The sequence below is a fragment of the Dermacentor variabilis genome, chromosome 4, assembly GCF_050947875.1.
Source record: "Dermacentor variabilis isolate Ectoservices chromosome 4, ASM5094787v1, whole genome shotgun sequence".
Taxonomy (NCBI): domain Eukaryota; kingdom Metazoa; phylum Arthropoda; class Arachnida; order Ixodida; family Ixodidae; genus Dermacentor; species Dermacentor variabilis.
In genome coordinates this window covers 51,095,927-51,122,851 of record NC_134571.1, presented here as the reverse complement: position 1 = coordinate 51,122,851, position 26,925 = coordinate 51,095,927, and the positions used below count along the sequence as shown (strand labels likewise).

The following is a 26,925-nucleotide window of genomic DNA, read 5'->3' as shown; positions in this document are numbered from 1 at the left end:
ACTCAACTGGGTGGCTGCCCAAAACACTGCGGAGCAGAACCAAAATGCTTGCACCTTCTCCGAAGCGACTCGGCAGCAGGACGCCGCTCGCCAAGCAGACCTGTAACACGGTCGCCGACCCGCAAGTTGAGCGCGTTTCGCTGCAGCGGACCGTGAGTTCACAAAGCAAACATGCAACACCTTGTGTGAAGACGCCTTTCACTTCTGCGTTCTAACGATTCCTATGAAAGAGAGATCAGCCATTTTTATTTCTTTCCCTCGTGGTTGGTGGCTTGATGCGCACTGCCCCCCACCCCGCGTGTCCAATGTGGGGGGTCAGGTTATCTGCTGCAGGTGACAGGGCAAGCGAGCAAGCAAGGGGCACGAGCCGAGAAAGCTGATGGCTTCGTGTGCGCGGTGTCTTCCGCGCGCACCCTGTTGGAGGGCGCGTGATCTGGTTTTTGAAGGCGCAGCGCTGTTAAAACGGTGAAGGGAGCTGCTGCACGGAAGGTTCGCTTTGGGGCAAGCACGCCCCCTCTCCACTGCTGGAGCTCCTCACAACGCCAGCGTTGTGACCGCGGTCATCGAGTGAGATCTGTTCATATGCGACGCTTGTTTAGTTAGTAAGCAAATATGGTTACTGCAACTTATACGGACCTCAATACTACAAGCCGTAACTCGTGTAATAGTGTAATACTTTGTTGTCGTTGTCATTGTTTTGCCTTTGAAGCGAAACTGCAACATTTTTTTATGTGACGACGTCGAATGGCGCATTGAGCGAAAAAGCCGGTGACGTCTGTAGCAGCGAAACAGCACCTATAACTTGCCATTGGCAGCGACGCCACATCCCGATCGCGCATCGCGCGTTCGCGTGACGTTGGCTTGCGCTTGTTGGCTCAGGCCTCGACGGAGTACAGCGAGCGACAGGGAACACCTGCTGCGATAATATTGCGTGAGGGGAGAGGACATCGCCGCGACGCCACGTCGCCCTCGATCTCGAAAACCTGTGTTATGCGTGCGTTGCTTGCCTGTGCGAACTCTCACCTGCGTTCTAGCTGCGCCTCGGTAAAGCCAAATCAAAACGCGCCAAGCGTCTCAACGCGCTCGCTCAAGAACCACTCAGTGGCGATCGATTGGACATTAATGCTTTCGCATTCACAACTCATAAGTAGTGCGTAGGCATCCTCGCATATTTTTGTAGGTGTCGCTTTCGACGCGGAATGAACATCGTATAGTTTCACACTGACTGAATGCCATGCGATTCGCAAAGGGCTTATTAATGCGACAGTGTTAAGGGCCCCGTCTCGCAGAAATTCCGGCGTCGTCGACCGTCGTTTTGGGAATAATCATTCCGAACCAAGCATACCTAACCACGCATACCCAACTACGCAGGCCTTCCATGTAGCGCAAGGAAGTTACTGAACTAATTGCATTTCTCAAAGTAAACTGCGTCAGAAAAATCATAAAGAACGACTTACCCACAACCTACAGACATGATAGCGTCGGATTGTAATTTGAATATACGAGAAAACATAATTCTGTTGTGTGCAAACTCAAACACAAACCCCTTTTAACGGAATAGCGTTTTCCACCTGCCGTTTGAGGTCTGTCTTAGTAGGAGTGGCGGCCCCCTTGGTTCCTTGCACACTGTCAAAAAAAAAAAAAGAACCACAAAGCTCGCCTTCGTGCATATCCATCGCCGCCGGCGTTTCCCGGTAAACATTACGGTTACTTAAGCATCAGCTGCCTGGAAGCGTGAGAAGCACAGAGGGATCTTTGAATGCTATCGCGTTACCGCGCGTATGTGCGTGCGTACGTGTGCCTATGTGTGCGAGTTTTTTGTTGTTGTTTGTTCTTTAGCTCTACGAGTAGTATCACTCGTAGGATAGTGTGACGGTAGTATCACTTGTATGATCGGTGCAGCATCATGTAGCCAAGCACATTTCTGACATGAGACACCCCACCATTCTCTTGCAGGGCGATTCCGGAGGACCCTTGCTGGCTCTGGGCCTCGACTTCCGGTGGAACGTGGTGGGAGTGGTCTCGTTCGGTATCGGTTGCGGTGGTCGCTTTCCCGGAGCCTACTCACGCGTCACAACCTTCCTTGATTGGATCGCCCGGAACAGGGACTGAATTCGACGGGACAAAGTCGCTGGGTCCACCTGAGCACTGCCCTCCCCCCCCCCCCCCTTCTCCACAGAAGTCCCTACAGAAATCTCAAGGCCAACCATAAGGACTGTGTCCGGTTCGGTGCGACATGTGGTGATAGACAACAATCGCAGGCTGCTTCTGATAGGACCACTTGAGTCGAGTGCGTCTTTACTATACCTCTATTCAAAGTGGCTCGCAGAACCGCCATCTTCGCATTGTAAGTGTCGAACTTCGTACGGTGCACAAAGACATCCTGTGTTCAAACGAGCGCCTTAGCCGGTGCCTATAGTTGTACTTTGCCTACCCCGCATCTCAATTTTCGCGTACATCGTAATGGGTGCTAGAACTGATGTTGGATCTGTGAACGAAAGAGAAATTTTCTCAAACATCAACAGCACTCGGCATGCGCTTGTTGCATCCTTTTATCCCAGCCGTGCACGCACTTAAGGGCAGTGTAGCAGCTATTCGGTTCGTAATATTAGAGCCGTTTACGTAACCTCAGGTTCGCACACCCTCTCTCAGCAAACTTGGAGCCATTCGCCGTTATTGTCGTAGAAGCCAAAAGAAAGCCCGCCCGGGCCTCGAAGCACTGGGGCTCGAACCAATGACATCTCGCTTTGCACTGGAGCACGAGCCGCCTGCATGGTGCACTTGTCATACAGCCGCAATGCTAAACGCTGGCGAAAGTGCTTGATATCTGACATATGTGGAGCGCAACGTGTGTGTCGAAGCCTAACGAGCATAAGCGGGCGACTATGAGGCAAAACTACCTGAACAAGCCTGCGCGCACTGTTTGTGATTGCGAGAGGCTGTCTGCAGTGAAAAGAAAATGCGTGTTCCCAAACAAGCGTTGCTCGCTTACGTAGTGAAGTGAATTCTTTCGAAAGACTAGGAACAAGGTGCTGCCGTGCACCAGTGGCGTTCTGCAAAGAAAGCACAGCGAGTAGTTTTATAGGCTGCGCAGGCGTGGCTATCACCTTTTTTGTGGCTTTATACTCATGGACAACTAAGCAAGACTTATGGAACGGTGACATATAACGGTGACGGCAGTATTCAAGCTTATGCACGTCACACCGTTATGCTACCATATTTTATTGCCTGCGGATTGATACTTTGACGTCTTTCAATCGATTATACTAGGCGTTATAAAGGAGTGCTAAGAGGATATAAGTACACCTGGATAACTAGACCTCACTAAAGAAATTAAGAGTAAATCACTCCTACCGAGCCCAGTGATTTGGTGACAACAAAACGCGGCGTAAACGTGAGACCGATGGCCCCGTCAAGCAGTTTTTTTTTTTAAATCAAGTTCCTGCGATGTCATAGGTTCTGGCAATGGCTGGCCAACGCTAGTTGACTGTGGATTGCTAAATGACCTCTATATTACACTTCGAAAGAAAAATATCCCATTTAAACTTACAGAAGCTTTCCTGCAAAACTTGATCCTAAGTCCGCGAAAATTTTGCAAAAGCTTTAACGTCACACAATAACGCCAGCGGGGCCATGATTTAAGTCCAAGAGAAACTAAGAAGCCGAGTCTTGCCCTTCAATTACAACCTCGTCCGCTCAAGTCTCGCACTTTCTTCTTTTCTTTTTGTTATTGTAAAATAATTTTTTTAAAGTTTAAAGTAACTATGAACTTACTTTCTTGTCTATGTAGTCCGCGGACAATGCACATGTTAATAAGAGCTAAAGTTTCGCGCGCTGAGGTCCACGCGCTGGTGCAGATCTATATATTAGTTTTTCAAATTGCGCTCCTACAGGTGAACAGGTCTCGTGCGACTGTGTCTAAGTAAAGCGTCGTTGAAGTGTTATTGTCGTTTTGTGTCATCACTAAACAGTTTTAACAGTGCCGATGAGATGGGATGAAATAACCAAACTTTACAACAGTAAACTCAACTACGTACTGTTTTTTTATCTGTAGCCTAATTTCGATGCTGTGAGCTACATGCGCGCTATTGATGAGAAAAAAACTGAAGTCAACCATTCTAGCCTCAGTTCTCACCTTCAGCGTTACTCTGAAACGCCGTACATCGTCCTGCCCAATGCTTTTAATTGTAATGAATAAAGGGAAAATCAGACATCCACCCGTTCGTTGCAATTGCTACAAAGGAAACCCATACCAGGAAACTCATACCAAAACCAGTCGTCAAACTCTTGCCTTTGCTTCGTGTTGTCGACAAATTCGACTTCGCCCTGCCATCTGCTAGCCGCCTGGTTAGCTCAGATGGTAGAGCGGCTGCCCCGGAAAGGCGGTGGTCGCGGGTTGGAGTCCAGGACCAGGACGAATTTTTCTTCAACTTTGAGGCTTTTCTTTCGAGGAACCCGTATGGGTTTCCTTCGTAGCAATTGCTACGAACGGGTGGATGTCTGATTTTCCCTTTATTCATTACTTCTCTCCACTTTGCGGGTTTCCGCAGAACTACTACGTCAAAGCTTTTAATTGTAATGTAACATTCTCATCTTTGTCGCCTTTTATCATCTTATTTATTTTGTGTGTGAATTGCGTGTGCATTAACTTATTGTTTGCGTACGAATATGTAATCGATTGTCTTTTTCTATATAGACAGCCAGTGTTATGTTGTATGGTGTAGCTACATATGCCAGGCTGAATGTGTTTGTTTTATTCAGACGAGGCCAATCGTTGTGTTCTTTTCAAGCGTATCACTTTATTTATGTTACGGGAGCATTTTTACTTTCATAGCTTTCTCCGAAGACTGAATTTGCTGCCTCTTAAGATAAAAGATATCAGTGACAACGGCTTACTGTTATCAAGATCGCGCAAATACTCAGCAAAAATAAAAGGCGCATGACATAATTCTAAATTGAATAGCACAAATTTCCGGATAAAATGATTGCTCCGATTCTTAACAAATGCCTATGATTAGGATTTGGGAAGAGTCCGCCTCAAGCTCTCTGTCGACAGCTGTCTAAACAAAGTTTCGCATCATGTGGCCTCCGAGATCGGGGGGAGGGGGGCGCGGCGGAGAATCTCGCCGCACTGCTGGAATGTCGGAGACCAAGTGCAGCACAAGATAATCAGTAACCTGTAATGCAAAAGAGCATCAGACGAAGCTAATCTGCTTGTGTAAGTTGCCTCCTTCAGTGCGCTCAGTCGAAGTCGAGCTTCGTAAATTTTCACTCGGAAAACACTCGCAAAGAACAGGTTATTAAGTAAATCAGAATTTTTTTTTGTTCCACATCTGTTTCGCTCTGCCGACGCTATGAAAAACATGGATGCCATTAAATCACATTGGTACAAGAATTTGCGAGAATTACCCAACAGCGAACCGACCTAATGTAGAGAACTGCATGCTGTTGGATGGATGCTGTAAGGCAGTCTAGTCATTGAACAGAAAGTCATTCGAAACGTATTACGAGGAATAATCAAATTATATATGCACTTTGATTAGGAAGTCAGCAGTCTATTATGCGCTGTACATCGCTTTGGCTTTTCGCCTATAGCACTTTGCGCCGGCAGTCGTCGAAAGAGTGCTTGAGGCGCCTGTCTCATATGCGTGAGCAAGTACTACGAGAGAAGTACGCGAACCCGTATATTCTCATTGCCAGTGATGAACCTGGTATTAGTAATGATCATGCTCTTAATTTATGCATTAGCCATACGTTGCCTCTATGAGATTACGCATTAATAAAGTTGTATTACTTCGTTCGTAAAGCTGAACGACTTTGTAGTGAATATGTGTGTGATTATTAGGTTGTAATCGGTTACTTGTGAATTTGAATTTGAGTTTATTTTTGCAACAGTGTTGCGGGAGACCAGGAGTAAAAGCTAGTTAAATAGCTTGAGAGGACCTGGCCACCCTACACACACGTTGGCATAACGGTTGTTTCAACAGAAAAAAAAAACTCTTCTTGGGTGTACCAAACTTATGTCACTGAAAATATATGTATGATCTAATAAAAATGTATACATTTCTTTGTGTGGCGTTCTCCTCTCTCTCTCTCTCTCTCTGACACATTCAGTGACCTTTCCCTGCCTTACACAGAAACAGGCTTGTCACATTCGTGTTCTTGTACGTTATGCTTACAACGTTCGAAGAGCTTTTTTAATTTGCGCTAATTTAATACCACTTAACGTCGTGCAAGTTTCTCTCACGCACCCTCCGAACTGCGAAGTAATGGTCCCAAAGCTTCAAGCTAAAGAAATTATGCAGATCCAACTCCCATATTGGAATCTATGTGAAGAGAACCTTTCGTGAAGCAGCTTATAGGAAGCGCTATAAATTTGTCCATTGAATTCCGGCGTCTTTGACGCAAAGGGAGCTGGCACCCGTGTATATGCTCTCGCTCACTCGTGCTATACTCAACGTGACAATTGTTATGTTGTATTGTGTGTCATCGTTTCCTCTTGTTTATTTTGAATGTAGCGCCCGCATCTTGACCAATTCCCCATTGTGGGCATGTTACCTTAGTATGCAAATCATCATCGATACGCGGCGATCATCTCAAAGTATTATAGTTGGTGTTATCACGATAGAACTATACGTGCGATTGCGGCCTTTAATGGTAGGAAAGTAGGCATATAAAAGTTATAAAAGTTTACCTTGCTGAAATTGTGCTCTCGATGAGGTGTATTTGTTACAATGAGGATTTCTAAGCACATCATAGTGTGCCATAACGTCACAAAATAGCATGCATTTCTCATGCATGATGTACAATTCAGCCAGTAGCCGTGAAACCATTAGTAAAAGTATAAATAAGACAAAATTAGAATAGGTGCAGCGATTTACTACTTACCATTAAGGGCTGAATCAATGATATACTGAACCCCTAAAAAGGGTAATAAATTGCAGAATCACTGTGTGACCAATAATGGTGTTTCCTGCAGGTGATAGAATTGGGCCAGGGCTGACCTGCCAGGGCTGGGTGGCGCGCCTTAGCGTCGTGTCGGTGTTGGGTACCGCTACCTGCTAACATAGGGCCGTGCTAGGAGTGCCGTATGCAGCTTGTATAGCTATGGTATTGTGCCACTGTGCAGGAGGTGATGGGTTCAGTTCTTATATAGCCTTGAAGCCTCATTCCGATGTGTAAGTGCCGCTTGCTGGGCCAGTTGGTTCATACTGATGCTTGAGAAAACCAGCGAAAAAAAATGTCGCAGTTTCAATCGAAAGTAGGGATGGTCGATAAAAGCTTTTATTGGATTAACGAGTAATCATTCACCATTTTAGCCTTTAATTGATTAATCGCTTTCCGTGCAGAGTTTTTCCTCAAATAATTGATTAATCGACATTTTTGCCGGGCACACTTAAAAATGTTGAAACGTGGTTATCTACTTTTGTAGGACCCTTTTTTAATGTTTGAGAGGTGGAACCAGGTTTGAAACGCAAGTGTATAAACGTTTGATAAAGTATAATGTATAACTTGTTAAACGCTAAATATAGGTGGCACTAGTGGCTTTTGAAAAGGTAAACAATATACGTTATAAAATTGCACTTACTGCAGAATTAAATTAGATACATGGCACCAGTGAATCCTTGTACAGTACAGTTAAATAAGAAATAGGGCAAAAGTGAAAGGTGAAATCCAACTGAAATGTGGAAGAAATCGCAATGTGCACAGCTAGGAAAAAAGAAAATTACTGGTTTAGGATATTAAACGGCATACTGTTTTCACAAAGCGAATGAATGTCAATTGGCTGGGATGTTTGGGTGAAACCGATACCTTCTTTGGATGGCCTAACAGGCGGCGTGCGACAATAGATGCTCGGACGCTATCGATTTGCTGGAATCGACATGATCAAACTTCATCGCTTTGTCAAATACATGCTCCAAACTGGCGCGCATGCAGCGTCACGTATTTAGTGAACTGGAAGTGGCCCGACAATCAACGATTGGGTTGCAATAGTTATAGTATGCCTTGAATTTCGAGGGCATTTCAAGCCGGTGGCTTCGGGCGACGTGGTGGCGTGTGTGCTGCAGGTCCCCCCGCTCGGCTCGGCATGACTCGGAACTCGGAAAAGAACAGTCGACAGTCGCTCTATACCACAGCCGCACAGTCACTGCTCGTGCGCCGCCATCTCAGTACGATTTCAACATTTTCACGCCACTCCTGCCGAACTCTCGAAAACGATTAATCGAACAGGCCTAATCGACTAAGTCGATTAAATGAAAGGTGCACAGGAATGAAGATTAATCGTCTTGCGGGATACATTTAATCGATTACTCGATTAATCATTCGTCAATGTTACCAGCGCTACCCGAATGGCGAAGCATCGATTGCGATAGCAAATTAGTTAGGTGGTTATACGAAGTTAAGATAGTAGTTCTATCGGCCGTATAAACTTGCAGACATTCGCTTACTGACTGAATTAACAAGCATGGTGTCAGCGCGCACAGGCAAACAGGAACACATCACACTCGATGACCGGGCACACTCGCTGTCAAAACGCTGGCATGAGCAAGTGCGGCAGCAGCAGCGAGCGAAGTGACCTTCGTGCTGCCAATCGCTTTAACGCAAACGGAGGGGAGGAAACAGCACGCACAAAGGTATGAGTCTGAAGTTCGCTTTCGAGATGGTAAGTACCCATAAAGTACAACGTTGTCATCAACCCAAATTAACTACCCGATTTAACAAAGGTTCTCCAGAAATAAATGAGTAAAAATAATTGTTTTCTTTCTCATTTTGACGCAGACGGGCTTTTCTTCGAGCGTGCGCTGTAACGCTATCGTGTTAAAATATCTAGGCATCCTATTCACGGACGTAGCTGTATTTTGACGAGGCTGCATGCCGCGCCTCTGCACGGAACAACGCAGCTGAGCAGTCGCTAGCATTCTTATGTACCAGACGGTGCCAGGGGCTGCGGTAGTTGGGCCCCCCTCGCAGACTTTTTACACTAGCAGGCGTGGGTTAGAGGCAAATACAATGCCGCGGTACCTTTTGGGTGTCGCTACACTACAATTTTAGATTTAGAAGGACCGAAAAATTTCTCAGTCGAATTTCCCAACTTCACGATTTAACGAAATAATTCGAGCGTGGTCGTCACTTCGTTAGGTCGAGTTTCAACTGTAGCAGGAGGCCGAACCACGGGGGGGGGGGGGGGGGGGAGGCCTCGATGACCTAAAGCCATTGTTCTTCGTTCTTTTTCAACTGCCCGTGCAGGCAGAACCTCGCGCACAATGGCTTTCGCGTAGAAATGAAAGCGAACGTAATACGTATTGTTGTAACTATACAGGTCAAATAGGCAAACAAAAATATGCACGTGTAAGTTACAATACAGACACAATAATTACAGCCCCAGCCAGTTGAAAAAATGATCCTGTAAGTGACCCTGTTGGACGGAGAGGATTCCTGATGACGAATTCTCGAACTTAAGGCGAATTCTTGAATATTTCGAGAATCAATACGATTCTTAGGTGTCCCTAAGAATTACCTATGGTGAACACGTAATAGGACTCGTAAGCAACAGCTACCCTTAAAGCTCGAAAAAAAAATAGGAGGTCAGTAGTATCCTATAGACTAATGCATAGGATAACAAGTGAACGTGACGTTCAGGTTCTGTGAGAATGTCGTATGTTGAATTTCACTGTTTGTAGTCATACAAATTGTTTATTTCACTCATGACATTCTTTTTTTCATTATCAATAGTGTTTCCAAATGTGTTTCTCTACGGCGATATTCCATGCTTTGAGCGTTTGTTCTGTTTATATCATTTTCTTATGTGTTTCTATTTCCTCGTTATATTCTCCTACTTCTGATAAATTTTTCCATTTACCATGTAAAAATGAGTAGCCAGCGCCGTTCTTGATGCAAATAAATTCTCCTTGTTCACTCATGCCGATAAAAAAGACATTTATTTACATCGCATAAATGTGCGTTATAGGAATGTTATGTAGTCTGAAACACCTCGCTGACGAACAAAATTAGGTTTCTTGTTAGTTCAGTGGGCTGACGCATCGTTAAACAAATTATATTATTTCACATTCAGTGGTTTATTAGAATATTTTGTGTGTCTGCTTCAGACGGTTGCTGCGTGAATGAAATGATAATACTTAAAGAACATTTACAGTGGTCTGTTCTTGAGTCGAGCTCACAAGTGTACAAACTCGGACTGCCGTCAATGAATTTTTACGAGCACTGCATCCAGACATGTTTGTTCACTTCTGCTGTACAGCACTCTTGCAGCGGTCTCCGTGTCCCTTCTCCAACGCCCGAAATTACAAAGATTAGGCACCAGAATTTCACATGTGGAGAAGTCTCGCGTTTGTGTGTTTGATAATAAAAATTCGCAGACATTCCACTCTGAAGGTGGATGACCAGCCAAGCTGTACAGATGGTACAATGTACAACACAGAGATACATAAATATTTGGTGTTGTTTATTATTTCACGCAACTTACTATACTTTTGTGGTCGCTATGGTAGACGGCCGAGCGTTCGGCGACGACGATGGACAGGTCCTTGGCGAAGGTCAAGTCCAAACACGAGCGCCTCATGGTCGTTGGCAGCATGGGGTCGGTGTAGCGCTGATAGCTTGAACCGTTCGAGCGTGAACGAGGGCTGCCGATTGCCATCTGGCCGCAACACATCCACGTTGAAGTCGCCAACGACGATTACAGGACTTTGATCATCATCGGCCGGATCGAACAGCCATCCAAAGTGGTCTCTACGTCGCGCTTGGAAGAGATAGGTTGAACGTACACGGTGGCAACGACCATCCCGTCGGCGGTCTTCACGGCATACAAGTCGGCACAAAACACCGCGCTTTCTAGTTCTTGGGTGGTGGACGAAACGTCGTACGGCCCGACGGCGGCGGCTACCAGACGCGCAAACGAGCCAGCCGTGAAAGACGACAATGCTCGAGCCATTGATGATGATGATAGTTTTGTTGTTGTTGTTGATCATGATGATGATGATGATAGTGGTGGTGGCGGTGGCGGTGGTGGTGATGATGATGGTGGTTGTTTTATGGGAACGGTGGGCATTATTAAAACTTCTTTCTGGGCGAGTTGGTGCATACTTGACATAAAAATTGTTACAGCGCAATCACATGCAACCACAAAGTATGAAGGACGGGACACAAGCGCTGAACGGGCACGGACGGCTTCAGCGCTTGTGTCCCGTCCTTCATACTTTGTGGTTGCATGTGATTGCGCTGTAACAATTTTTATGTCAAGGTGAGCATTATATTCACATTTAAACTGCTAAAGGTACCCCCCGCCCCACTCTTCATTTGCACAGAAAATTTACGTTGGGTTGGGACCCCACCCCCTTCCCCCGACTCCCCGAAAAAGAACTCACAGGCACGTACCCAGGATAGGCCTGTCAGCTAGACCTACCCTTTGCTTGACAAACAAGGAACCACACCAAATGGACTCGCGCAGTAAAGAAGTGCAGGATGAGCACTGCTAAAGAACGCGTAAACTAGCGAAAGCTTAAAAACGATTTCTAGTATCGTTTTTTTTTTAATTAGCTGTGGAAGAAATACAGAGAAATATATATTTGCGGAACCATCACAGGTTTTCTTGCATCTCTCGTTTACTGCTCGTATTGTTATTTGGGTAGTTGCGTAACCATTCGTGGCTGCCAGTCCCGTACAACCGCGTAGAGCGCAGGACGCTGCGGTTCTAGACGTACTGCGCCCTCCGCGGAATGTTAGAAAACCCCTACATACGCATAGCAGAGAAGTGAGGCTACGTCAGGCGGTTAGACTGGTAACGGTAGAGGCGTCACTCAATACACACGGAATCATTCTCCACTCCCGGCGGCATTTTCTCTACTTCCTTTTTAAATAAAAAGGCGTTGATCCATAAATAGTTTCACAAACAACAGTTAAATTTGTTAATTTTCGTTTTTCCTTTCTGTTAGGCTGTTGCGTTGGTTCTCTCCCTTAGTAGATCGCTTAATTTCTCAACTCTTTGCGATTCGTATTTTCAGTTGCCAATTTTGCATGAAAAGTGCTGTACAATTAGGGAAAAAATAGACGAGGTAATGGGCGACATTCATATTGCTTATGGGTTTAACTGACTACGAACTGAATCCCTTTGCTGGTCACGGGATCGGTCTAAACAAAGAAGTTTCAACTAACGAAGCAACAGCGATGAGCGTGACCATTGCAATAGATGCTGACAACTGAATGCATCTCGAGTTAATCGCGCGGGTACCGAATCGATGAGAAAACTGGCCTTCACACCCCAGGAGATGCCATTAACTAGCGTCATCCAAAAGGAGTGAAAAAGGCAGCGAAATGTCGACCATCGAATAGCCAAAATTGATTTGGCTATTTTGTAGTAGCTTTCGCTACTACAAAATAAGTTATGCCGTACCAACAAGCCCCTATAGCTATATATCCTCATGCACTAAAACACCAGGGTGCCAAGATTTTCTATCCTGCGTCTTCTTCATTCCCTTGTGAAAGAAACGTGTAACGAATATATTGAGTACAAAGAGTTAAAAATTGGTACAGAGACAGATAATATCCTACACGGTTTTTACAGACGCGAGTATCCCCCCTTATTGGTATCAAAAAAAGAAAAACAAGAAAAGTAAAACACATCCAAGCTGCTAACTTTCTTGCCGCCAACTCCTTTAATTACCTCTAAATGAGATTGATGCTGCAGGCACTGGTCGATGCCGTCGCCACACGTAATATGTGTGAAGGACTCTCTCGTGACACGTGTCGCAGCGTGCATTGAAACGTGTAAACAGCTCCCAATCCGTACGGCCAACGTGTATCGACCGTACCCACTGCAAGCCCGCCGCTCGATTAAGCGCACGTGCCAAGCAAGGTATGGAAAGATCGCCGGCGCCAGTTGCGCCTTCCTGTGGTAACTTCCTTCGACCGCTGAATAGCAGGTGCCTGCCAAAGATTGCGAGGAGGAAATGGCGAGGGCGAACATCTTAGTTATTTTGACGCGGCGCTCCTCGTCCGTCTTACTCTCCCTTTTTCCGTATCTCCTCCTTTGCTCAGTCTACCCGAAGAGCGAGCGACCGTGAGATTCCGGACTATCCTCGAAGCAGGTGAGTGGAAAGAAGGGATAATGCCCCCCGTTAAGTTGTTGCAACCGCCTGTATTTTTGTTCTGGCAGCACGACGTAAAGGAGCTTGCTGACGGGCGTAGTAAAAAAAAACGAGCCATGGGCCCTGATTCTGGTGTAAAGTGGTTATCCTGGCCCGTTTCTCACCTTTTCAAGAGGTCCGCCGTTGTCGTCATTGCAGGCGCTGCAGTCGCTTTTCTTCAGCTCTCACTAGGTATGTTACCCTGTCGCGTAATCGATGTGGCTGCGTGCGTTAGAATATGTGCCTCGCCAATTTTGGAACTGTGATTGTGCATCACTCGGCGGCGCATCTCTTTGGTGTTTCTCCTGTAGCACCGTTGATGAATAGAGTGATTAAGCGCAAAGAACTTGGAACAAGTTGGCCACTTCAGTGAAAGGTCGCTTTATGCTTCAGGAGTGATTGTTTACAAATATTTTGGTATATAGGGGCTTCTATCCTTAATAAATTTCAGGCTTTCTGTAGCAGATGTTGTGCACATATATTTTTAAAGAGGTTAAAATAACGAAAAAGAAAACCTTTCCAGCATGATTACCAACTGCCTTCTTCAAGCCAAACAGGTGTTTTGCGGTTGTACTTAAAGTATATTCTATGCCGTGTCTTGTCTGACTTGGTTTAGCGGCTTGAATGAACAGTTGGCGGCATTTTTGCGACATTGAAGTGAATGATAAGCTGCTTCGAAAAAAAATGGCTGTGGCTTAGCTAAGGTTAAGCCCAGGATGCGAAGCATACTAGCCTTTATTTTAGTTGTTGAACCACTGTTTAGCCTGGTGAACTGCTGTTGCTTGGCTATATTTGGTTCGGCTAGACGAAGAAACAACTCATGCGTTACTCTGCTTCGCCTTCAAGAGTGGAACGCGACAGCGTTCCCGTCGACCCGCCAAGGGGTGTAAGACAATGTGCTACGGCGCAGCGACTACGCGCCCCGCATTGGACGCGGTGAGCGTCGAGCAACGGAGCAACGCAGCGTTCGGCGCGGCAACGAAGTGTGCGCCTGACCAAGCGAAGCACGCCTGAGCCTTAGAAACAGCTCGTTTCTAAGGCAACACCGCATTCACTAGAGGCGCTTTTGTACAGCTTTGAAGCATCGTACTCGTGGCTCAGTGGTAGCGTCTCCGTCTCACACTCCGGAGACCCTGGTTCGATTCCCACCCAGCCCATCTTGCAAGAGTTGAGCCAAAGCCACCTAGAAACAAGCGCAGCTGCTTATATACCGCCGCGACGCCGCGAGCAACGGCGCGAGTTGGAGCCCCGTTTCTCCTGTATCGTGACGTCACGGTGTCACGTGGTCAGCCTTGAAGGCGACACCGCCGCGCCTGAGGAGCTGGGTTGAGCTCTAGTAATATGCTTCGCATAAAAACTCACCGACGAGTACGATACTCCCTAATGCGAATCTTGAGCTCAGCTCTTTACGCGTTTTCATTTTGCCATATATTGACTGGCGCGGACAATCTGCCTCATGCGGCATGTTGCAAACGGAGCAAAGTGTCTGCTCGCTTGCTCCGTTGCAAACAGAGCAAAGCGAGCAACTGCCTCGCTAATCGGGAGATGGCGAGAGGCAGCGCGTGGGTGACGCGTGGGCGCGATTCACAGCAGCCGCCGCACACGGACCTCCCAGACGACGCGCGCTACTCTGGTGCCATCTCGTAGCCATCGTCGCCGCCCTACGCTTTCTTTTCTTACGCTTTCGCCATACTCTACTCCTCCGCTTTCCTCCTAGCGTCCTCTGCGTTCGCTCTTTCATCCTTTGCTCGTTCGCTCGGTTACGCCCACGCCGACGCTCGCCGCAGCAACGGGCGTCAAGAGCTGCGATCTAAAATGGTCCTGATATCGGATATGCGCGACCGAGCTAGACCCAGAGGCCAGTATTTGATCTTTAAAATAAAGACGCTTTTCACCACCCCCTTATTTCCAGAACAGTTTATTGTTTCATGTAAGCAGCCGAAACTCTCTGTAGCATGGGCTCCGTGAGAATGAAGCCAACGGTTGCCTTCACATTGGTAGTTTTCACATTGTGATTGCGCTTCACAGCACAGTGGTCATCAGACGCTTGACAGTGTGCTCACAAAATTGTTTTTTTTTATGTTTGTAGACCCGATTCGAATGGGTTTTAACGCCACGGGTTATGCGGTATGCCTAAATGCATTCGATCGATGGGCATTTCTCCAGCGTAACAGTAAATTAATTTACCAAATAAATAAATTTTATGCTACGATTTAGGGTACAGCAGATGAATACGACAGATCCACTCTATAGATATACTTAAATATATGAGCGTATGAGCTATATTTCGTGCGACGTTGAACAAATCGCTTCCCTTTCTCGCTGCTTTCGGACCAATGAATACTTCACAGGGGCTTTCGGCTAGATCAAGCGCGGATGCGTAGCTGTTGATCTATATAAAGCTCGAGTAATAGTCATCGCCGTGTTAACAACATGCGATGATGTTGTTAACATTCCCACTAAGAAAACAGTTGGTACGCCATTGTTCATGTGTCAAGGTTTCGGGCACAATACCTTGAACAGCGGTCGAATAAGACTGACATTTTAGTTTATAGCGCTTGTGTTCGACAACAAATACTGTACTTATTAATAGGGGCCGTGACACTTCATTCTTATGGCGAAAAGGATTTAAATGCAGTCACAACGGTAGCTAAAACTAAAACTCCGACACTAATGACTGAGTTTACGCTCGTTAGGTTCTCTCGGTCATCCTGTGCCTCCCATTACCCTGACAACGGAAGGAAATGATAGTCGGAGCTCTCTTGCTGCACCTGCGGGCGCCGTGTTATGTCTAGTTTCGAATAAAAAACTTTTTTACGCTATATATCGTAAGCACTTAATCTATCATGCACTTCATCAGGGGATCTCATTGACGGAGAGCAGGCGGACGAGGTTATTATCAAATTAGTACAGATGAAAGCCAACAGAAACGCTTAAAAGGAGGTATTTAGATAGACCTGAGATAGTAACATGGCCGGTGAAATGAAAAATAGGAAGGGTGTGTGAGAGAGAGAAAGAGAGAGGATATAAGGGATGCAGGGATGTTAACCAGTCAAGAGTCCGGTTGGCTACCCTACGCTGGGTGAAGGGAGAAGGTGAAGAGAGAGAAGGGACAGATAAAGAAGGGGATATAAAGACGTATGCGAGCGATTTGTTGGCAGTTCAAATACGAATCGAATAGTAATTGCTAGTCGATTCATATTCGATCCGAGAATTCACTGTTTGAAATTGCTGAATATTCTTTTTCTGTTCGAATGTGTAGACAGAACAGCACTTGTTGTAGTCTAGATGGGAGCAATTTATTATTTAGTGAATGTTCCCGTGTGTGCATTACTTTAAACCATGTCCAGTGCTGTAGTAGCACAGTTCCCTTCAATGAACGTAACACTCCACGTTGTTGCGTTTCGCCTGCGACACGTGGTTTTGCCGGCGCGACTGCGGCGGGGCGGCAGACATTTTGGCCCGATCGTCGTCGCCGCAACACTCATCGCCAGGTGTTTCCAGGCGCGTCTGCGGCGATGCGACCGCCTAGGGATCCTCCTCGCATTCCAGTCATTGTGCCCGAAACAGGCGATGCCAAAGCAGGGATCTCGTTCCAGTCATTGTGCCCGAAACAGGCGATGCCAAAGCAGGGACCATCCTCTCATTACAGTCATTGTGTCCGACCGGCAGCGCCACGACAGGGGGCTACGAGATCGTGCTCGACATGGTGCTACGGCATCGCTACGACAGTGTGCGTCACCATTAGCCCATTGTACATTCACGTGCTCGTCTTTTGAGGGGTTCCTTCTTGCCCTCAACTGCGAGAGTATAAAAACAGCTGCCCCCGGACGCCAAAAGGAGGGCTCCGATTTCTTCTGTTGAGTGAAGTGCTCTCCCGTCTCTCTACTTCGGTCAAACCTGACCGCCAACTCTTTGCGATGTTAAAATAAACAAGTTGTTTCGTTGTTACCAGTCGACTCATGCTTTGCCGGGACCTTCGGATGCTTCCAGTTGTACCCCAGGCCGCCAGGCCAACGCTACCCTTGGGGCTTGCGACCCAGGTACAACCACGGGCGTCAGCGCCGAGTTCCCAACAGATCGTACGAGCAGTCCGATCCAAACATCTGGTTGGCAGCGGTGAGATCGCCTCCGACTTCAAACAACTGTCTGCCAGCGGTGAGATCGCGACAACGGAGGCCAGCAGCGAAGAGATGCAGTTGACGGTATGCTGAGCAGCTCAACGACGATCCGGGAGCAGTGCAACGAGCCCTGTGTGACGACTGGTTGCCTGCAGCGGAACGACTGCGCGGAATTCCTGCCTGCGAGGTTTGGTGAGTGCGGGACTTTCTTCTTCTGAGCTTTGCCAGGCTTTTTGTTAGTGTCAGAAACAGAGCTGGTAATTGTGGTTGTCGTTGCTGCCGGGTTAGTTTGCGGCAAGACAATAGTAAGCAGTAGAGAAAGCAGCATTCAGAGCAGCCATGGATTTGAAGTCGTTGCGCAAACCGAAATTGTTGGAGCTTGCAAGAGAGTTGGGTCTGGATGTCTCAGACAAACTAAGAAAACCTGAACTGCTAAAGGCTATTCTTGAGTTAGAGGCTGAGGATGACGAGCTGTCGGAATGCCTTGAGACTATTCAGGAGAGGTCAAAAAGACAGGAGCGCGAACTTAAAGAGCAAAAAGAGAAACAGGAGCGCGAACTTAAAGAACAGAAAGAAAAAGAAGAGCGTGAACTTAAAGAACAGAAAGAAAAAGAAGAGCGTGAACGTAAAGAACAGAAAGAGCGAGAGCAACAAGAGAAAAAAGAAGAGCGCGAACACGCTTTGGAAATGAAGCGTCTTGAGGTAGAGATGGAACGCGCTCGTAATGGAAGTCAGGCACACGGTGCAGGAGAACGCGTATTGTTCAAAATGACTGACCTGATGCGGCCGTTTAAGCTTGGAGAGGACATTGGTTTGTTCCTGGTTAACTTTGAGCGAACGTGCGAGAAGCAGGGGTTCTCTCGGGAAACGTGGCCACAGCGCTTGCTCACTTTGTTACCCGGCGAGGCGGCCGACGTAGTCGCTCGCTTGGATAGAGAGGAAGCAGAGGATTTCGACAAAGTAAAATCGAGTCTGCTAAAAAAGTACCGGCTGTCTGCGGAGGCGTTCCGTCGGAAGTTTCGGGAAAATGAGAAAGGCAGAAGTGAGTCATATACAGAGTTTGCGTATAGGCTTATGTCGAACATGCAGGAGTGGCTCAAAGAAGAGAAAGCGTTTGGTGACCACGATAAAGTTCTGCAGTGTTTCGGGCTAGAACAGTTTTATAGTCGGTTACCGGAGAACGTGCGATACTGGGTCTTGGATAGGCCAGACGTTTGTACGGTGGCTAAAGCCGCTGAGCTAGCCGAGGAGTTTGTGACGCGTCGGGCTCGCGGAGCTAAGGACGGTCAAAAGGGTGAATTTGGCTCGAAGTTTGAGAGGCCGAAGTTCACACCCATGAGAGCAAAGGGGAACACGCGTAGTGCGGATGCGAGTGGAAGCAGTGCGACCGAACCTAAGGAGACGGCGGCAGCCGAAGCCGAACGCAGAAAGCGGTTCGAGATGAGGCGTGCGGGCGTTTGTTATACGTGCCAGAAGCCGGGTCACTTTTCGGCGCAGTGTCCGGAAACAACACCAAAAGTTGTGTTTTTTTCAATAAGCAGCACTGACGAGAACATGAAGCTTCTCGAGCCTTACATGCGAGACCTCCTCGTGAACGGGAAAGAGTGCCGAGTGCTTCGCGATTCCGCAGCTACGATGGATGTAGTTCACCCATCTTACGTAGAACCCCATATGTTCACGGGCGAGTGCGCATGGATCAAGCAAGCCGTGGAAGCTCATAGCGTGTGTCTGCCGGTAGCAAAAGTGCTTATTGAAGGACCTTTCGGAGCGCTTGAGACAGAGGCGGCAGTGTCATCTATGCTGCCACCCCAGTACCCGTACCTATTTTCAAACAGGTCCGATCACCTCCTGCGCGAGAAGGGGCTTTTGTTTGGTGAAGCTAGTGTTCAGGCCTTAACCAGATCGAAGGTTCGGGAGCTCGCTGCAAAGGCGGTAGTTGCGGGGCCGACGTTATCAAACAACGAAAAAGGGTCAGAGGCGCAGCAAGCTGATATTCCGAGCACGCCCGAACTGAATAAACTTGAGTCTGTAACGTTAAAGGCGCCAGATACTGGAGAGGAAACGCCCGACGCGGGAAAGTTAGAAGAGCTATCTACTGATTTGCTCATCGCGCCGACGTCAGACGGACTTGATAGGTTGCTAAAAGTCAGCCGGACGGCTTTGATAGCCGAGCAAAAAAAGGATGGCAGCCTGGAAAACGTGCGCTGCAATGTCAAAGAAGGTATCGCCAGGAAAACTGCGCGTTTTGTGGAAAGAGGTGGAGTCCTGTACCGGAAGTATCTAGACCGCCGAGGAGTGGAGTTCGATCAGCTGGTCGTGCCTCAATGCTATCGTCAGGATCTGTTGCGCTTGTCACATGGGGGTTCGTGGTCCGGACACCTAGGAGTTAAGAAAACTAAGGACCGTCTCTTGCAAGAGTACTACTGGCCAGGGTGTTTTCGGGACGCAGACCATTTCGTGAGGACATGTGACACTTGTCAGCGGGTGGGCAAACCAGGGGACAAATCGAGGGCGCCGTTGAAATTGGTACCTATCATTACGGAGCCTTTTAGACGGCTCATTATTGATACTGTGGGACCTCTGCCGGTAACAGCCACGGGGTACAGACACATTTTGACTGTGATCTGCCCAGCGACAAAGTTCCCTGAAGCAGTGCCGCTTAAAGAACTCAGCTCAGTTGAGATAGTTAATGCACTACTGTCCATATTTGCGCGAGTTGGTTTCCCTGCGGAAATCCAATCAGATCAGGGCACAGTGTTTACAAGCGCTTTGACGACAACTTTTCTCGAAAGGTGTGGGGTAAAGCTGTTACACAGCTCAGTGTACCACCCACAGTCGAATTCCGTTGAGAAGCTCCACTCCGTCATGATGCGCGTGTTGAGAGCGTTGTGTTTTGAACATCGAACTGACTGGGAGCTGTGTCTGCCTGGGGTGATGTTTGCTTTAAGGACCGCGCCGCATGCGGCTACGGGGTTTTCACCAGCTGAACTGGTGTACGGTCGCTCGCTTCGATCTCCGCTTCGCATGCTTCGAGAATCATGGGAAGGTAGGGGCGACGACCCAGTCGTGGTGGAGTACGTACTTAAGCTCCTCGAACGCTTAAGAAGGGCACAGGAGTTGTCAGGTGAAGCAATGACAAAGGCCCAGCAGAGGGCCAAGGTTTATTATGATCGGACAGCCAGGGCCCGTCGTTTTGCGGTTGGCGATGAGGTCATGATATTGCGCACATCGCTAAACAACAAACTAGACGTGCAGTGGGAGGGCCCAGCACGAATTGTTCAGAAACTGTCGGACGTTAACTACGTGGTAAGTCTGCCAGGAAAGCGGAAAGCACAGCAAGTTTACCACTGTAATCTGCTCAAACCTTATAGACAACGGGAAGCAGTGGTGTGCATGATGATAAACGTTCCTGAAGAGCTTCCAGTCGAGCTTCCGGGACTAGGCTCAGTGACGAACAGGGAAGACACCGGTCAAGTCATTAGTGACCTTATCAGTAAAGCACCGCTGTCGCCCGAGCAGAAAACCGAACTACACCAGCTATTACAAGAGTTTCAAGGTCTGTTCTCTGAGAGGCCTGGTAGGACTTCTGTACTTACTCATGATATAGAACTTACCTCCACAGAGCCAGTACGATCCAAGGCGTATCGGGTGTCACCCCGCCAGAGCGATATTATGGAGGCTGAGGTAAAGAAAATGCTACAGCTCGGTGTTATTGAGGCAGGTGAGAGTGATTATACCTCCCCTTTGATTTTAGTTGAGGTACCGGGCAAGGAACCTCGTCCTTGCGTCGACTACCGCAGGCTTAATTCCATCACTAAGGATCAAATTTATCCGATCCCTAACATCGAGGAGCGCCTTGAGAAAGTTAGTAGCGCTCAGTTTATTTCCACCCTAGATCTTGTCAGGGGTTATTGGCAGGTTCCACTTACAGAAGAGGCTAGTAGGTATGCGGCGTTCATTTCACCAATGGGAACATTCCGTCCTAAAGTGTTGAGTTTTGGTTTGAAGAACGCGCCATACTGTTTTTCAAGTCTCATGGATAAAGTGTTGCGGGGACAGCAAGAATTCGCTTTACCGTATCTAGACGACGTAGCGATATTCTCCGCATCCTGGTCTGAGCATATGACACACTTGCGGGCAGTGCTAACCCGCCTGCGCGAAGCGGGCTTGACAGTCAAGGCTCCTAAGTGCCAGATAGCACAGGCCGAGGTTGTCTACCTCGGTCACGTGATTGGTCAGGGTCGTCGCCGCCCCTCTGAAATAAAAGTGGCCGCTGTGCGAGACTTTCCGCAACCGCGCACCAAGACCGATATTCGGTCGTTCTTGGGTGTCGCCGGCTACTATCAGAGGTACATCCCTAGGTACTCTGATATCGCGGCTCCCCTGACGGATGCTCTAAGAAAAACAGAGCCTCAAACAGTCGTCTGGGACGAGACAAAGGAAAGAGCTTTTAGCGCCCTAAAGAGTGCCCTAACAAGCCAGCCTGTGCTACGATCGCCAGACTATACAAAAGGGTTCATTGTTCAGTGCGATGCTAGTGAGCGAGGCATGGGCGTTGTACTGTGCCAACGGGAAAATGGAGAAGTAGAACACCCCGTCCTGTATGCTAGTCGTAAGCTGACCAGTCGTGAGCAGGCGTATAGCGCCACCGAGAAAGAGTGTGCGTGTCTCGTGTGGGCCGTTCAGAAATTGTCATGCTATCTAGCCGGCTCGAGGTTTATCATTGAGACGGATCACTGCCCTCTCCAATGGCTGCAGACCATCTCTCCCAAAAATGGCCGCCTCCTGCGCTGGAGCCTCGCTTTACAACAATATTCCTTTGAGGTGCGTTACAAAAAGGGGAGTCTCAACGGTAACGCCGATGGCTTAAGTCGAAGCCCCTAACGTAGGAATCAGCCTCAAAATTGTTTGTTACTGATGTTTTTCTTCCTGAGGCAGGATTTTTTTTTAACATATTGCTTTTGTTTAGTGTTTCAAAGTGATGATATGCTTTCTAGTGCAATTTTTCAATTTGTGGACGCGTTCTGAGTGATGCTAGACTACTGTAAGGAACTAGGCAGTGGTATAAAAAGGGGAAAGAGCCTGGCAGGGCTTAGTGAGGGTTGTGCCGTGCTTGCTGACTGAGCGGTTGAGTTTCAGCGTAGTTCTAACGCTTGCCGGGAACGAGAACAAAAATGTGAACTCTCCCGAAGTCACTTTGCAGTGTCCCGTGCGAACCTGAACGAGAGAACGAGGCCTTCTCTGTGCGCTGCGCTCAAGAAACGTCAAGGGACGCCCGACTTCGGTTATGAGCATCATCGAGCGACATCCCTCCGGACAGCGGATGCAGTCCCCTGTCCATCGGGATCTCCTTTCCCCGGCGGGGCGGTCTGTTGCGTTTCGCCTGCGACACGTGGTTTTGCCGGCGCGACTGCGGCGGGGCGGCAGACATTTTGGCCCGATCGTCGTCGCCGCAACACTCATCGCCAGGTGTTTCCAGGCGCGTCTGCGGCGATGCGACCGCCTAGGGATCCTCCTCGCATTCCAGTCATTGTGCCCGAAACAGGCGATGCCAAAGCAGGGATCTCGTTCCAGTCATTGTGCCCGAAACAGGCGATGCCAAAGCAGGGGCCATCCTCTCATTACAGTCATTGTGTCCGACCGGCAGCGCCACGACAGGGGGCTACGAGATCGTGCTCGACATGGTGCTACGGCATCGCTACGACAGTGTGCGTCACCATTAGCCCATTGTACATTCACGTGCTCGTCTTTTGAGGGGTTCCTTCTTGCCCTCAACTGCGAGAGTATAAAAACAGCTGCCCCCGGACGCCAAAAGGAGGGCTCCGATTTCTTCTGTTGAGTGAAGTGCTCTCCCGTCTCTCTACTTCGGTCAAACCTGACCGCCAACTCTTTGCGATGTTAAAATAAACAAGTTGTTTCGTTGTTACCAGTCGACTCATGCTTTGCCGGGACCTTCGGATGCTTCCAGTTGTACCCCAGGCCGCCAGGCCAACGCTACCCTTGGGGCTTGCGACCCAGGTACAACCACGGGCGTCAGCGCCGAGTTCCCAACAGATCGTACGAGCAGTCCGATCCAAACAACGTGCGTCTGGTGGTGCGCTGTTCCCTTGTTTAGCAGTGTCACTGTCATGCTGCACCATAAAATTGTAAGCAATTGCTTCTCATTTACAAGCTCCTCAATTTTACCGAACGCCCAGTTGCGAATGGCATTAGATGGGTGGATCGTATAATGTATATAAACCTATGTTTTACAGCGAAGTTTCTAAGTGGACTTACACGACCATTTTCGTGTAGTGATGGGCAAGTACGGACTCCTTGCAAACTTTATATTTCCCTTTGTTTAGGAAGCACCCTATATTCAATTTAATTTTAGGAGGTCGTCTTTTTCGAATATCCGTATTCGATTCGGACGTTGCTCTGTTCGAGCAACCCTAATTTAATAAATGAGACTCCCTTAGGACAGGGGTAGTTAAACTCTGAAGAAGGTTGCGAGGAGTCTTCCGTCCAGAAGTAACGTGGAGTTTCTGATACTGATGTCATGGTGACGATGAGGACGACGAAGAATGTATCATCCATGACTCCCTGATAACGTTTCACATCGATATGGAAGAAGCCCTGGCAATTAAAATCAGCATAATTAACTCCACTGTGGAGGAGAGACCTCTCCCATGGGTCTCAATTTACCCTAGTCCTGAGTGAGCAGGAATGGTCATAACTCGCCAGTTTTCTGATCGTATTACTCCATTTTATCTATTCCACCGTAGGCTACGTTTCCCTTCTACTTACATCGCTTTCCACTTTTACCCTAATCATGTGCACAGGTAGCCGACCGTCTACCTGCTCTACGCATTCTACACCCTGTCCAACTATACTCCTTCGTCTCGGTATAATCGTGATGATGATGAATCTGTTCCCCATTGAAATGGGGCAGTGGCCTGTGTCACTGCACTACCGGCTACTATTCAAGTTCATAAGCTACTCAAATGTCACTATGATTAACAGGTCTCTCTGACAAAACGTTGGCTCCAGCTACATTCCATGTTCTACTACTGTTAATCACTTCAAGTCTCCATCTTCCTGCAAATCTATCTCTTGTTTTGGTTTAACGACACTATATGTTTCAATTTAGCACATCAACTGGAATGCTACCTACTGGTGTTTCGTATCCGCTGTGTTTATATCCCCTTCAAGCACATACTGCTAATATTCGTAACCCCTCAAGCACGCACTGCTATGTTTACATTTACTGATGTTACTACATATGTCGTATTCTGGTCGATCGCTTCTTACGTGGTCCTTGTGAGCTCACGTTTGTTTCTTGGCCTCCGAGCATATAACACTTACTGCCCGCATTGCCCACTGACTAACCAGTGAATTTTTGTATGCAGTGCGGTGCGGTCCCGACTGGACCGAATCCAGCTCCGAAGCGTGCCGGGCCACGGTGAGTGAGGGCGGCGAGGATCGCACTCCCGGCCGGTGCGTGTCCTTGACCTGGTGTCCGAGCCTGGTTGCGTCGGCCGGTCGCGGGCTCCGACCACAACTGTGCGGTTCGTCAACCGAACGCTCGCAGCTGGTGTGTTGCCCGTCGGCCGACGTCGTGAAGCCAACGGCACCGAGCGCCGACCCGCTAACCGTCAGGCAATCATCCGTTGACGAGGGGCCCCGGAACGAACGAGGTTTGTAGTGTAATCGGCAAACAAATCTACTGGGAGCCCACCCCCCTCTCCGCCTCCTCCTCCTCCTCCTCCTCCTCCTCCTCCTCCTCCTCCTCCTCTCTCTCTCTCTCTCTCTCTCTCTCTCACTCACTGTCTCTTTCTCTAGCTTTCTTTCTCGGCAGGCATGCGCTATGCCCGTTCATGTGTAGCACGGGCAAATGTGGTGACATAGGTAACGTCTAGGCCTATATATCAGTGCGCTATTTGAAACACCTCACTCAGCATGCGCAAGGTTGGCTCCTATGTCTTATGCGATATTATTGTGAACCAATTTACTCTTTCTTTTTTTTTTTGTCCTTGAAGTTGAAACATTCTACCCGCCGCGATGGCTTAGCGGCTGTTGCGCTGCTAAGCAATAGGTCGCGGGATCAAACCCCGGCCGCGGCTGCCGCATTTCGATGGGGGCGAAATTAAAAAACGGCCGCGTCCCGCGCATTGGAGGGACGTTAAAGATCCCCTGGTGGTCAAAATTAATCTGGAGTACACACTACGGCATGCCTCATAATCAAATCGTGGTTTTGGCGCATAAAACACCAGCATTCCATTGAATTGGAACATTCTTTCAAATTTGGCGCCTCATCTTTGCAGTCCTTAACCCTACATGTATTATGAGTAACGACAGATAAAAAAGAGCAATAATGTCAACAAGGTAAAGGGACCTAATCGCAGTTATCACTCCCCCCGCATTCCTGCGCTGCTTATCCCTTTAACGCAGAAGTATGTTTTACCAAGCTCCCGAATAAGCTTTCCGGGCGAAGCTGTAAGATGCCTCGCATCGCGGTTGGCGTATCCGGAATACACCGAGGTACCCTGAGACATGTTAATCGAGTGAGTTGCTTCTCCATCTTTGTTTCTCAAACCAAATAGTCATGTGCTTCTTTATTCCATTTTTTCGACTCAGGCTGCGGCTTGGTCGACGGCGATCCTAGAGGAATCGGCAGGTCTAAATGGCCTTGGATGGTGAGTATCTCGAATATAGTTGCCGCCGCCGCCGCTTCACAATTCTCATTGCTGCATTATAAGCGTTTTTATGGTAACATAAATTCCTACTCGATATATATGGGAAGGCAAACAACAGAGGTGCGAGACTGTACAATCCCACAACCTTTGCGAAGGTTATGGGTTCGTTCCCCATCTGCGGCAATTTCTCGTTTCTTTATTTCATCTATTAAGCACAAGTAATTTCCCATATATATATATATATATATATATATATATATATATATATATATATATATATATATATATATATATATATATATATATATATATATATATACAAGGATCCTAACTCTGTTTGTTGACGCGGAGGCAGTGCTTATATGTATGACACATCATGCCCGGTCGCCGCGCTCTAATCTCCGCGCGCCTGTTTGGAGTGCTAAGTCGTCGCAGTCTTGTATCTATGGATGTGCGCATTTATAGTGTGCCTATATTCACCATCCCGCAGGCGGCCATATTCAAAGGGGACAAGTTCCTCTGCGGTGGTTCTCTTTTGGACCGTGACACTGTGCTGACGGCGGCGCAATGCTTCTACGACTTCAGAAACGAGTACGCATGCGTTTCCATTGATTTCCTCGGTGCTCCATTTTATAGGGACAGAAACGTGAAGACGGCTGCCAATGTTGCTGTGGAGTTGACTTTCAGAGCGCCTTTTCTTTTTTGTTCTTTGTACGCTGTGGAAAAGGCGTTGCTGCTCAATGTGAAGGTGTCTGGCGTCACTCTCCTGCGCAGCATTTCTGACTGTACTTGACTTCTCTGGAGTGAAATTGCTCTCTTAAGATAATCATAGGCAATAGCTACTCCAGTTTCTTCGGATTGTGATAATTCCAGTTATAGATATATATGTGGAGATAGGTATTGTTATAATGATCTAGAGCTTTAGACTTCTTAAGACATGCAGTTTATTTGTTTGTTTATTCCTTGATTATGAGAACGCATCGC

The 26,925-nt window shown here is 47.8% G+C and overlaps 2 protein-coding genes across 8 annotated transcripts in view; both read left to right on the top strand.

Moving 5' to 3' along the window:
• Positions 1-6,069, top strand: part of LOC142579118 (venom peptide isomerase heavy chain-like) — a 31,372-nt gene extending 25,303 nt beyond the window's left edge. For all 7 annotated transcript variants that reach the window (XM_075689002.1, XM_075689003.1, XM_075688999.1 and 4 more), the window contains one exon: positions 1,957-6,069. In XM_075689002.1, the coding sequence (XP_075545117.1) occupies positions 1,957-2,112 (156 nt within the window). In that variant the 3' untranslated portion in view covers positions 2,113-6,069. The remainder of the gene's footprint in view (positions 1-1,956) is intronic.
• A 6,964-nt stretch (positions 6,070-13,033) lies between these two features.
• LOC142579116 (clotting factor G beta subunit-like) overlaps positions 13,034-26,925 on the top strand; it is an 18,932-nt gene continuing 5,040 nt past the window's right edge. Inside the window, exons 1-5 of the mRNA XM_075688998.1 lie at positions 13,034-13,106; positions 13,175-13,337; positions 24,655-24,942; positions 25,883-25,941; positions 26,432-26,532. Of these exons, the coding sequence (XP_075545113.1) occupies positions 13,223-13,337; positions 24,655-24,942; positions 25,883-25,941; positions 26,432-26,532 (563 nt within the window). The 5' untranslated portion in view covers positions 13,034-13,106; positions 13,175-13,222. The remainder of the gene's footprint in view (positions 13,107-13,174; positions 13,338-24,654; positions 24,943-25,882; positions 25,942-26,431; positions 26,533-26,925) is intronic.